Genomic DNA, 12,482 nt, shown 5'->3' with positions numbered 1-12,482 from the left:
GCCTCCTGGATGCGGTAGGGTCTGTTAAGTTTCCTTCACTTCACCTTTCTGTGGAATGTGATAAGAGGGAACATTATTTTTCTAGGACTTAAGGGAAGTGCAGACAAATTAAATTGAAGGTGTGTAACATTTTCAAAATGGGATTCCCCTGTTTTAAAATTTGCCTTATTTATTTGCAACCCATGTGTTCCTTGTAGTCTGATAGATTTGCTCTTGTAATGCTGTGGAAGGAGCATGGGAAGGGGACTCAGGAGATTCAGGGTCTAGTTAGCCTCCTTTTTCTACTACTGACTAGATGAGTGATGTCATTTGTGTGTGTTACTTCCCCACTTTGGGTCTCCTTCCTGATTTGCAAAATGAAAGTGTTCTCTTGCAATATGATTTCTCACAGTTTGCTTCTGCTCTAATGTGATCCTGAGACCGATGAAACTTAGATATCTTTTTGCGAGCTGGGTTTTATGGGGTGTTGAGGTTTGGGATACATTTATTAATATAACTCATTTTATGTATTTGAGGACTTGAGGCAATTGGACATTACTAGACTAATAGCCGATGTTTGGCTTTTCATTGGACAATAGTTCTAGCTGTGAAACCTATTTTTGCATGGAAATATGCCAGAAGTGGCCATTGCTTTTCTTCCTATAGATTTAAGTGCTCTTTGGTGCTGTTCCCATGAAGCTATCACCAGTATTTTCAGAGTCCTGTGGATTTTACCATTGCGCTTACAAACCCCTTTGCTCCCAATGGTTATGGACATTCTTATTCCTCAGATGATTTTGGGGAGTGGTGTGTGTGTTTGTGTTTGAAATTATCTTTAATGTTTGTTATGCTAATCTCAGCTCAGCTGTCATTACCAAAGGAATCCTTTTCTGACCCCTGGGCTAGATCGTGTTGTACATTTACATGTTTGTTTGTTTTTTTCCTTTTCATTGTTTGGGTTATATACACATCTACTTTCATAATAGTTTTCTTCTCAGCTGGATTGAAAGCTCTTGAGGACAGCGACCACATACATCTCTTTTGCTGACTTTCATCTACAAGGATCTGGCACGTAATTGACATTCGGGACATATTTTTTGAATAAGCGAATAAAATAAAATTGTTCCTTGACAAATATTAAGCGAGTAGAAATATAATGGTAATTAAGAGCTCAAAGCACTTACCAGAGTTAATGACTGTAGCCTTTGCTGTTACTGAACAGTGAATTTAAAAGGAAAAGACTAATGAAGGTGGTTGTATAAATGACTTTTATTATTGTTTGTGCGAGAACAGTGAACATTCCCTAGTACAGGAAGCAACTTTTAAAAACTGCTGGCAGAACTTACGAAGTCCGAGTGTCCTTGACCCTTAGATCAAATGTCTTCGAGCTGAGTTTCCTTAACTCTTCTTCAGTTTGGGATAAACATCTTGACACAATGAAAGATTTATTTCACATAATTTTTGGTCTTCCTAAACAAAGAGCTTAACTAAAGTTGCTGAAACGGAAAACAAACACTTTCTGAATTTTACTGGTTCCATTTGAAAAAAGTTTGTTTCCTTTCAAGTGCATAACGTTCAAATGAGCTCAGCTGTATTCGCAGATAAACATGTTGATTCATTTGACCCAAAGCTACTGAATGAAGCCTGGAGGGGCACAGGTTGTTCTCCCCCACCCAGCGGCACAGTGTTTTTCTTCTTCTCTGCCCTTTGGAGGGCAGGGGCCTGGAATTAGTGACCCTCCCTTACCTGAATTGTTTAGAAGGGAAGGGAAAAAGATTGGCTCACCATTTACTTCTCCTTTCCCTTGCCTTGTTGTTATCTTTAATTTATGGCACAGGCTTCTCATCCAGCACTCATAGTATAAGGGCTATTTTGTGTAGTCACTGTGACGTGTCATTTGACAGTTTTACTGCTCTATTTTGGGTAATTAATCTATTGTGAGTCAGGTGAGATTCATTTTGAGGATGGACTTCGTTTTGAAAGCAAAAAGAAGTATGCTATATGTAGTGGTGGTGGGATCATAGATGGACTCACGTACAATGAATCCATGCAGAGCTTTTATCAGGTATCTAAAGAACTTTTCTAAGAACTTGAGGATGAGCCTTGGTATTTTGGAATAGTAGTTAGGAAATAACCACAAATATGTGGCTTGTACTGTTTTAAAAACCCTGTAATTGTTTCTTTCAGCATATATTGTGTCCCAGGTGTTTCAGATTTGCAAAGATTAATAAAAAGTCCTAGCTGCCTTCCAGTAGCTTACCATCAGTGTACCATTTCCCAAAGCATACATCATTAGTAGGTGAATTTTCCTCAAAAATAGATTTATGTCATTGAATAAGTTTTGGAAATACCTGGACTAAAGAAAATAAAAGGTTTCTTTAGTATAAGTGTACATTGTGGAATTCCAAAAAGTACTTATGCTTTGTAAGATTGTTCAGAGTTCCTCAACACCGTTTCTTTTTCTCATGAACCTTCTGCGGTGGGATCTGAGGGGAAGGAGGGGGAGAGATATTGGCAGTGATTTGTGCAGGAAGAGGATGATTGAGGACTCATGGAACCCTCTTTGGGAAACACAGGACTGATGTTATCTTCTTACGGAGCCCATGCCTCTAAATTCTGCCTCAAACGGCTAGCATTTGCTGCAAGGGGCTGTTCATGCTTCTTCACCCCTTTTAGGTCAGATAAGGGACTTGGGTCTTTTGATTGAATAGATCAGTTGGATGTGGGGATTAGTAATCGCTATGAGAAATGGTGCTTCTTTTCTCAAATTCAGACTGTCTTTAAGCATACTAACCATTTCTTCCAAAACAGGTACACTTCCCACCTTTTCTGTTCGATTAGACTGTTTTGCACCTTTTCTAGGCAGACAGGAGACCACAGTCATCATTGAATCTTTGCTTTGTCGTATTCAACCAGAGCCCCAGTGCCTGTAACCAAACACTGCCTGATTTTTCCTTAGCATTCACTGGTGTTTTCTCCCTTTCCCACTGCCATGGTTCACACAAAGTAAGTAATTAGTAAATATTTGTCGAATGATGGAATCTGGACGACTAATGTCCTCCAGTGACAGATGGGTCTCAGGCACTCGTTAGTCTTTAATTCTGAAGCACTTTGTTCCTGGTACACTCTGACTTACGCTGGATTTCTGCTCTGATATCTCAGTAGCTCATTGATGTGGGGAAGGTGGCCCAAATGTCATTACCTGGGGACCTTGTCTGGGGGCCTTGTCATTACTTGGGGCACAGGTCATTCCAACCTGGCCCTCACTACTTTTTGATATGTACTCTTTCCCCTGTACTATTGCTCACCATTTCTGTTTGTCATGAGGTTCTTAACCTTTCCAGGTTTCACCTGGTGGCATGTATCACTTTTTTTTCTTGGAGTGCCTGTTTTTGGACCACATATTTAATACTTAAATCTTAGCCATCAACAAACTCATGTTAAAAGCTGATGCTTCCACAATCTCTCCAGCTGTGAGAGCTGTTGTTCATCTGCACACACAGCTTTTCTCTATAAATACAAGTTTGTCCACTCTTGGTGCTGTTGGTATATATTGTGGTAGATAATAATATGCCCAGCTTATTGCCTCTGAAGGTATACGTTTCTCTAGGCAATACGACATTGAGTTTGCTGAAACAGATAAACCTCAAATCTCTGTGGATTAATATCACTTGAATTTTGTGTCTTGCTTGGCAAAGTCCAAAACAAGTACGATGCTCCTGCTTTTTGCTCCTTCTGTCTGATGACTGCATTGTCGTCAGCAAATGGTTCAACATGTGCTCATCTGCATGAAGCCGGAGAGGGAAAGAACACAGAAAGATCACCCTGGGGAGGTTTTCGGTGGACCAAGCCTAGGAGTAGCACTCCTCATTTTTCATAATTCATTAGCTAGAACTCAGTCGAGTGGCCACATTTGACTGCAAGGGAGACTTCTGAGGAAGCATGTGCCTGGGAAGAGAAGAGGTTTTTGTTAATATGAGGCAGTTTGTCAGCGTGCTTAGAAGCCTGCTTTCTGAAGTCAGACAAACCAGGATTTTATTTTAATTTATTTTAGAGAAAGCAGGAACGGGGAGAGACAGAGGGAGAGGGAGGAACAGACTCCCTGCTGAGCAGGGAGCCAGACTCAGGGCTCCATCCTTAGGACCCTGGGATCATGACCTGAGCTGAAGGCAGACGCTTAACTGACTGAGCCACCCAGGTACTTCCAAACTAGGATTTTAATTCTAGCTGTGTCACTTAATCAGCTCTGTGATTTTGGACAAGTTACTTCTCTTTTCAACTGTAAGATTTAAGCAATACTGCAGATAAAGTACTTGGCATATTTAATTATTCAATAAATTTTAGCTGTTATTGCCATCCTTAGCAACATATCTTGTACCTTTGTTGCGTAGGTGCTTATTAAATAAATGGTAAATGACTTTAAGCATGGCTGGTTTTAGGAGCTATCCGTGTTGTCACTCTTTTCTTTCATTAATAGTATTTTGGTGAGATCTATCAAGAGATCTATCTATACCAGAACTTACACATTATGCTATGCTACACAGCATACCTAGTTCTATTGCACTTTGCAGATACTGCATTTTTTACAAATTTTACGAAATTTTACAAATTGAAGGCTTGTGGCAACTTTGCAAGGAGCACATCTGTTGGTGCCATTTTTCCAATAGCATTTACTCCTTCATGTCTCTGTGCCGCATTTTGGTAATTTTCACAATATTCAAACTTTTTTCATTATTTGTTGTGCTGATCTGTGAGCAGTGATTACGACTTGCTTGAGAGCTTATGTGATAGCATCTTTTTTTTTTTTAGCAGTAAAGTATTTTTAAGTTAAGGTATGTACTTTTTTTTTTTAGACATAATGCTGTTGCATATTTAATAGACTGGTATATTGGAAACAGAACTTTTCTATGCACTGGAAAACTGAAATACGTACTTGACTCACTGTTGCAATATTATCTTTATTGTAGTGGCCTGGAACCCAACCTACAATATCTCCAAAGTTTACCTGTACTAAATTATATTATTCCTACCAATTGAGGATTTCATAAAGATACTTTGAAAAGAAGAATGAACAATGTTTTTGTAGACGTCAGAAGATAAAGTAGGAAAATCTCCCAGAAAGTACAGTAAAAGAAAAAGTTGGAAAATAGGAGGAAAAAGCTAGGAAAATTAGAAAACTGGTCCAGAAGTTTTTAACATCAGAATTACTTTCAGAAAGAAATCAGAAGAAATGGGGGAGGGGGATAATCATGAGATAAATCAAGAACATATTCTAGAAAAAGGACATGATTTTCAGATTGAAAGGGCCTGTTGGATACCCTGCACAACAATTAATGGTGACCCCACATTAAGGCACATAGGAAGAACCAGGAATCAGGACCTTTAGAGGTCTCAGCAGTAGCAAAAGCAGAAAGATAATGGAGCAGCAGTGCCTTTCAAATTCTGAAGAAAAATGATATCCAAAACTAGTCTAAGTAGTGTAAATGATTAATCAATATATATTTTTAAAGATTTTATTTATTTATTCATGAAAGTCACGGAGAGAGGGGCAGAGACACAGGCAGAGGGAGAATCAGGCTCCATGCAGGGAGCCTGACGTGGGACTCGATCCCGGGACTCCAGGATCATGCCCTGGGCTGAAGGCAGGTGCTAAACCGCTGAGCCACCCAGGGATTCCCATGATTAATCAATATTAAGAGTAAAATAAAGATATTTTGAGAAGGACAGATCCCGTGAGAAGGAGGGAATATGTCAAGAAAGAGGAGGATCCAGGAGAGCCGAGAGGTGGGTTTGGACCCAGGAGAGGGTGAAAGGGCCCCCAGGGTGGTAGCTACACAGCAGGCCCAGGGGAACCTGTCCAGATCAGAGCAAGTCAGAAGGCAGGGAGGTACTTTTTCAAGGAGATGAAATTGGTAGAAATCTGATGTGAATGAATATATTCAAAGGGGATTTGTCAGACTGAAGAGTCTCAGGTTAATAAGAGATAAACATATAGTAGATACATATATAGGGATAAATAATGCAGTAAACTAAGTAAATGAGAAGCCAGGCAATTATTAACTCCAGGGAAGACAAAATGTTACGCAGGAAAAGAAGGGTAATTGGTGTTTACTCCTTGGCTCAGTTCTGAATGCCCTATGTAGTCATGATACAAGCCTCCAGTATTGATCTAATAACCGGAGTATTGAAACAGTGGGGGCGGGGAGTGTGGAGAGTGACAGGACTAGGAAACAGCTCAGTCACTAGAGAATACTCCACCCTGGCCGTTTAAGAAGCAGTGACACAAATATACTGTGTTACTTAGAGATGTGGAGGTAAATTCCAGAACAACTAACCAGGGAAAGTTTGGTGGAAAGAAAATATTGGCAAGATAGGGACCAGAGGCTAGTGTTTCTTAACAAATCTTATAGATCTAGTTGATTCTTAAGAAACTCTATGGGTTGCAACGTTTATATCTGAAACTCTGGATTTTAGAGAAGCCATTAACTTTAGTGGTTTTTTTCCTAGATCAGAAGCTTTTCAAGTGCTTCAGTTTCTCACTTAAATGTTAGATTCAGTTAAATTTTCTGTAGTATATATTGGATTTGAAATGCTTAAATTCTTCTTGTTGTTGTCCTTCATTATTTAGATTTTATGTATGAATAAGGTGTTGCCTGGGAGTCTGTCCACATCAGCTGCTGTAGGACCAGTTTTCCCAAATCCCCTCTTCCTGCAGTGGTTCTGCTCAGTCTCTCAGACCTAGAATAACTATTCCATCTGTGTTAGGCTCTTCTGGGTGTTAGGTTAAGCGGGGTCAATTCTTACATTAGACTCCTCACTTAGCACCCCTTTTGGGTCTTTGCTGATATCTTATTTCTTTGTAGCATTTAAGTAGTATGAATGCTTGTGTAGTACGAAGCTCTGTGCTCTTCTGACCCCTTTTCCCAAAGCTCGGGTGGAGGGTGGAACAGCGGGGCTACGGTGAGTAGCCCCAGAAGAGGAGGGTATCACCAGGCAGCATTTCTGGTTCAGCAGCTTCTGATCATTTTGCCATCTCCATCCTGGCTCTTTCTACAACTTCACAGTTCTTGATGATTGGTTTACTATTACCTGCTTCTTGCATACTTACCTCTTCAATTCAGAGTTCTTAATTGTTTGTAAAAACGAAGTTACTAATTAAGTTTTGCTAATATATGTAGAAAGGGGATTTCTTAGCACTATTGAAGGTTTCCCTGAACCAGTGGAAAGGCTAGGATTGGGATCTCAAGATGGGGCCATGTAGCTGGGAGCAGTGCCTCTGTTCCTAAGATAGCTGTGGAAGGACACTCGGTAACTGAAAATCCTGTGTTTGAAGGTTACCATTCTCTATCACATTAATGTAGCTCTTAAAAACTTGTAAACTGAGAAATTATTCCTTTTCAGGTACAGGTCATAGTGGGGCTAGTGATGATGACTGGATTTGTAGTTACTGGGATTTTATTTATTTATTAAAAAAAAAGATGTTTATTAGAGAGAGTGAGCACACCCACAAGTAGAGGAGACAGAGAAGCAGACCCCCTGCTGAGCAGGGAGCCCAGCACATGGCTCCATTCCAGGACTCCGGAATCATGACCTGTGGCAAAGACACGTGCTTAGCCAACTGAGCCACCCAGACACCCCAGTTCCTAGGATTTTAAATCCAGAGATTAGAGAAAGAGGAAATACAGTTTTTCATGAGGTAAAAGCCTAATTTTGGTCTATTTTGTACTCAAGTACTCCTTTTTGAGGAGAGTTAGAGGCTAGCCTTAGGTCAGTGCATTTCTGGGTGTGTTCTGGCTAAAATGGAATTCAGATCCCTTGACCAAAACCCTCCCCTGGTTTCTCGTCTCACGTAGAAGCAAAAATCCAAACTGCTTTTGATAGTTTTTAAGGCTCAGACTGCCCTGGACAGAGGTGAGTTTACCACAGAACTAATAATGTTTACAGCCTCTTGCTGGAGTGGCCATTTCCTAGGCTGGACCAAAATCGCTTGAGGCCGCTATAGCTTTCCACTGTGCCTTTCTTGCTGTCATATTTCCTGTCCTTGCAGACTGTGCTGGAGTGGACACTGGCAGTTTGGGAACCTCAAGGAGAGGGGTGTGAGATGCAGTACTGTGATTTGACAGTCACTGTCATGGGTAGTTTAGTGATTGCAAGCTGACACAGTGTAACACCTTCCGGCTGACATCTGCTCACGATGGTGTTGGGCCCAGGATGAATGGGGATTGGAACTTGTCCTGTGGCACCCATCCTATACTGGAAGAACATGGGCAATGGAGGAGAAGCCAGGACAGACCATTTGCAAGTGTGTTGAATATTCCAATCTTCTTGCTCAAGTGTGAAAGAAACATAAAAGAGGTTTTCACCAGTTCAATAATTTGAAATATTTACATGGTATCACCAATAGTTGTGAAGGTGCAAGAAACCTTTCTAAACAATCAGTAATAAAAAACAAATTTTTACCCTTTATTTCAGATAAAAGACTAAACTGTTGTCTCTAAAATTAATATAGAAGTGCACCGGTGAGTTAATTATTAAAAATATCATGTTATAGTTTAGGATGTTTTTTGTTTTTTTTTTTTTTTTTTTTTTTTGTTTTTTTTTTTTTTTTTTAAGATTTTATTCATTTATTCATGATAGTCACAGAGAGAGAGAGAGAGGCAGAGACACAGGCAGAGGGAGAAGCGGGCCCCATGCACCGGGAGCCCGACGTGGGACTCGATCCCGGGTCTCCAGGATCGCGCCCTGGGCCAAAGGCAGGCGCCAAACCGCTGCGCCACCCAGGGATCCCCCAGTTTAGGATGTTTTGATGTGGTCAACAACTTTTCAAGAATTATAATTTGATGTAGCTTCCTTTCTCAATCCAAAGAAATACCCAATTAGGACCTCATTTTGTTTTCATAGCTGTATATTCCTTTTCTTGAGAGAGCTCTTCCCCCCCAGTTGCATAAGCTTCAAGCTCCATTGAAACCTGGGTTTCCTCGTCTGCCTCTTTTCCACCTCATCTCATGTCCACACATTCCCACTCACTGGAGTCCAGGCTTACTCCTCCTGTTGTTCCTCAGGAGGATTAGCTTTGTTCCCGCCACAGACCTTACACACCTGCCCAGGACACTCTTGGCTTTTCAGAGAACTTTTCATTGACTTCTCAGGTGTCTTCTCAGAGCATCTTTGACCACCCATTCTATAGTATTCTTTTCTTCCTCCCTCATCTCTGACATATCACCTGCTTGATTTTCATAGCGTTTGCCAACACCGGACCTTCTATTGGTGTTTTTATGGACTGCCTCTACCTTTTGGGACAGAAGCTCAACGTGTGAGAACTTGTTCACTGCCATGTTGAAAAGTGCCTGGACCTTATCAGGCACTCAGTGGATATCCATTGCAGGAAAAGTTACGAATAAGCTAGCGCATGTACATTTTGCTGAGTATTTGCTAGTTCAGTTTCTTATTTTGTTAATTGTTTTTGGCATGTTATTAGACAGATATTATTATGGTTTATGCATCCCTCCCTCACATCCTACTCTACTTAATACAGGGGTATACTGAGTTCAGTGTTTAGCATTCTCATGCATTTGTATTTTAAGTTTTTTCTTATGTGTAAATGCATATATAAACAATAGATATGTTTAACAATAGAACTAGTATGTTTTTAAGCTTTACATAATGGTACCATATTGCACATTATCTCCTGCACCTTTTTTTAAACATTATGTTTTAAAGATGTTTTTATATTGATACACAGAGTCTTCTTATTTCTTCATTTGCTTTGCTGTGAGGTTTTGCATGAATAAATCACACTTTACTGAACTGTTCCATTGAGGGGCTTTAAGTGGTTGCTATTTTTTTTTCCCTATCACAAACCATGGTGTGAAGAGGTTTTTTGTAATGTTTATTTGAAATTTTTTTCTAGGATATGTTATTGAGGTAGAAATTGCCAAGTTGTAAAGATGCTCATCATTCACCTTACCTAAAAGGTTGTCACCAGTCTTCCACCAGCAGTTCAGGAGAGGCGTCATCTCCTTGCCATCACTTCAGTTTGTCAAATGTAATCATTCTGATGTGTGACAGCGGTATTGTGTGTTTAAAATTTGCATTTCTCCAGTTACCAGTGGGGTTTCAAAATTTTTTATGTGTCTGTTGCTATTTAATTTCTTTTGTAAATTGTTCTTTCTTGTCTTTTCTCCCCAAAGTTTTTTTGTATTGGATGATTTGTCTTTTTCCTATTGATTAGTAGGAATTCTTTAGCTATTGGTAGTAATAATTTATCTAAATCACAGATATCTTCTTTCAATTTGTGGCTTGTCCTTTTAGTTGCACTTGTACTAACTTTTGTTGTGTCAGACTTTTTCATTTTGATACAGATACACTTATCAATCTTTTTCTTTATAGTTTTAGCTTCTGGTATCATAGTTAAGAACAGTTTTGCCTACATTGAGGTTGTAACAGAAGTCTATTTATTAATTATCTATTAATGCTAGTAAATTGCCACTCAAGCCTACTTAGTTTATTTATTTATTTTTTTTAAATTTATTTATTTATTTATTTATGATAGTCACAGAGAGAGAGAGAGAGAGAGAGGCAGAGACACAGGCAGAGGGAGAAGCAGGCTCCATGCACCGGGAGCCTGATGTGGGATTCGATCCCGGGTCTCCAGGATCGTGCCCTGGGCCAAAGGCAGGCGCCAAACCGCTGCGCCACCCAGGGATCCCAAGCCTACTTAGTTTAAAACAAACAGTAAGCATTATGATCTCTCCCTGCCCTTGGGAACAGTGTGGCAGGGTGGTTCTCCCCTCTGTCTCTGTTTGCAGGTGAGATGGCAGTTAGTCTGCCATCATCTGAAGGTTTGTCTAGAGCTGGAGGACCTGCTTTTAAAGAGAGTCTGTTCACATGGCTGGCACTGGGTGTGGGCTATTGGGAGGGGGCCTCAGTTCTTTGGTCCTTTACCAGAGTCACTTGAGTATCCTCATAAGGTGGAGGCTGGCTTCCCCTCAGTGAGGGAGGCAGACAGCAGAGTGAGGTGGGAAATTCGATGTGTTTATGATCTAGTATTTGAAGTCACAGCCCTGCTCACTGGGGAGGAGATCCTATGGGGGCTGCAGGAGCTGGGTGTGCAGATCACTGCGAGGTATGCATATCACTGCAGGCTGACCTGGAGGCTAGCTACTGGAGTGTCTTCTCTTTTCTTTTAAGGTACCTAAAAGTTCTTTCACATTTTGATTTCCTTTCCTCCACTTTGAGGGTTTTATATTGCATGTGCATGTGGTGTTAGGAAGGGGATCTAACTTCACTGTTCTCTACAGGTATAATTTGTCCCAATCCCATTTAATTAAATAATCCCATCATTATTGTTCTGTTTGTATGTGGGTTTGTTTCTGGACTCTTTGTACTTCTTTAGCTTCTCTTTCCCTTCCTCTGCCCATACCACTTTACAATAAGCACTGATCTCTATAACGCAAGCCTCAAACTCCTTTTGTTCTTCATGGTTGCCTTAGCTCCTCTTGTCCCCCGAGGACCAATAAGAGAGAACTTGTTAGATAAATCTATTTGAGTTTTAGGATTAGTCTTCTAGGCTCCATATAAAGTCCTGATTGGATTTTGCTCATTTTAAGGAATACAAAGATATGACCTTTTTTTTTTTCATTAAAAAAAAAAATAATAGCACTCCATAAAGATTTGTAAAATATAGATAAAAAGAAACTTAAAAAAAGAAGACCCATGACCTCATCACCCAAACATCACCATTATTGTGATTAGGAATACACATTAGGAATCCTTAAAGATTTGATTTTGTAAAAGTTAAATCTGCTCTGTAACAAAGGGCATGATGTATTGGGAAAAAGTAAGGGATTAACTAATCTTTCCTTTCCTTTCCTTTCTTTTCATAGTAGGCTCCATGCCCAGCATGGAGCCCAATGTGGGGCTCAAACTGATGACCCTGAAAGTAAGACCTGAGCTGAGATCAGAGATCAGGAGTTGGATGTTAAACCCACTGAGCCCCCCCAGGCGCCCCTAACATTCTTATTATACAGTGTGCTTCCATAAATTATTGAAAAAAAAGAATAAAGGACCCAGTGGAAGAATGGGCAAAGAACACGAACAGGGATTTGACAGAGGAGGATGTACAAAGAAGTGCATATACACCCATTCCTCAGATGGTAGCAATTTTCTACATTTGTGTTTTTTCTTCTCATCTCCTTTTCTCTCTGTCGCCTTCTTTGTCCTTCTTTATATATGATATTTTGAATATATTTATAGAGAAATTATGTAGATAAATTTAAAAATATTTAGATGTTTAAATGCATTTATGTTCAAATGTATAGATTTTTTTTCTGAACCATTTGAAAGAAAATTTGAGGTATAATGTACTTTGTGCCCTTATATATGTCAGTCTGTTTCCTAAAACGACATTATGTTACATAATGTGTAGTTATCAAAATCAAGGAATTAATCATCAGCATAATACTATTATTTCAATATTGCCAATAATAAACTTTATCCCCCTC

General features: G+C 39.8%; 1 protein-coding gene across 8 annotated transcripts in view; it reads left to right on the top strand.

Annotated features, from left to right (window-relative positions):
* AKT3 (AKT serine/threonine kinase 3) overlaps window positions 1–12,482 on the top strand; it is a 309,052-nt gene that overhangs the window by 44,819 nt on the left and 251,751 nt on the right. For 4 of the 8 annotated variants that reach the window (XM_025430550.3, XM_025430548.3, XM_049112397.1 and 1 more), the window contains exon 1: window positions 11,051–11,169. The exons of the other annotated variants lie outside the window; for them this stretch is intronic. In XM_025430550.3, the coding sequence (XP_025286335.1) occupies window positions 11,066–11,169 (104 nt within the window). In that variant the 5' untranslated portion in view covers window positions 11,051–11,065. Of the gene's footprint in view, window positions 1–11,050; window positions 11,170–12,482 lie in introns of those variants that run through there. 8 annotated transcript variants of the gene reach the window in all.

Source organism: Canis lupus, chromosome 7 (assembly GCF_003254725.2).
Source record: "Canis lupus dingo isolate Sandy chromosome 7, ASM325472v2, whole genome shotgun sequence".
In the NCBI taxonomy this organism is placed as follows: domain Eukaryota; kingdom Metazoa; phylum Chordata; class Mammalia; order Carnivora; family Canidae; genus Canis; species Canis lupus.
This window is presented reverse-complemented; position numbering and strand designations above follow the sequence as displayed.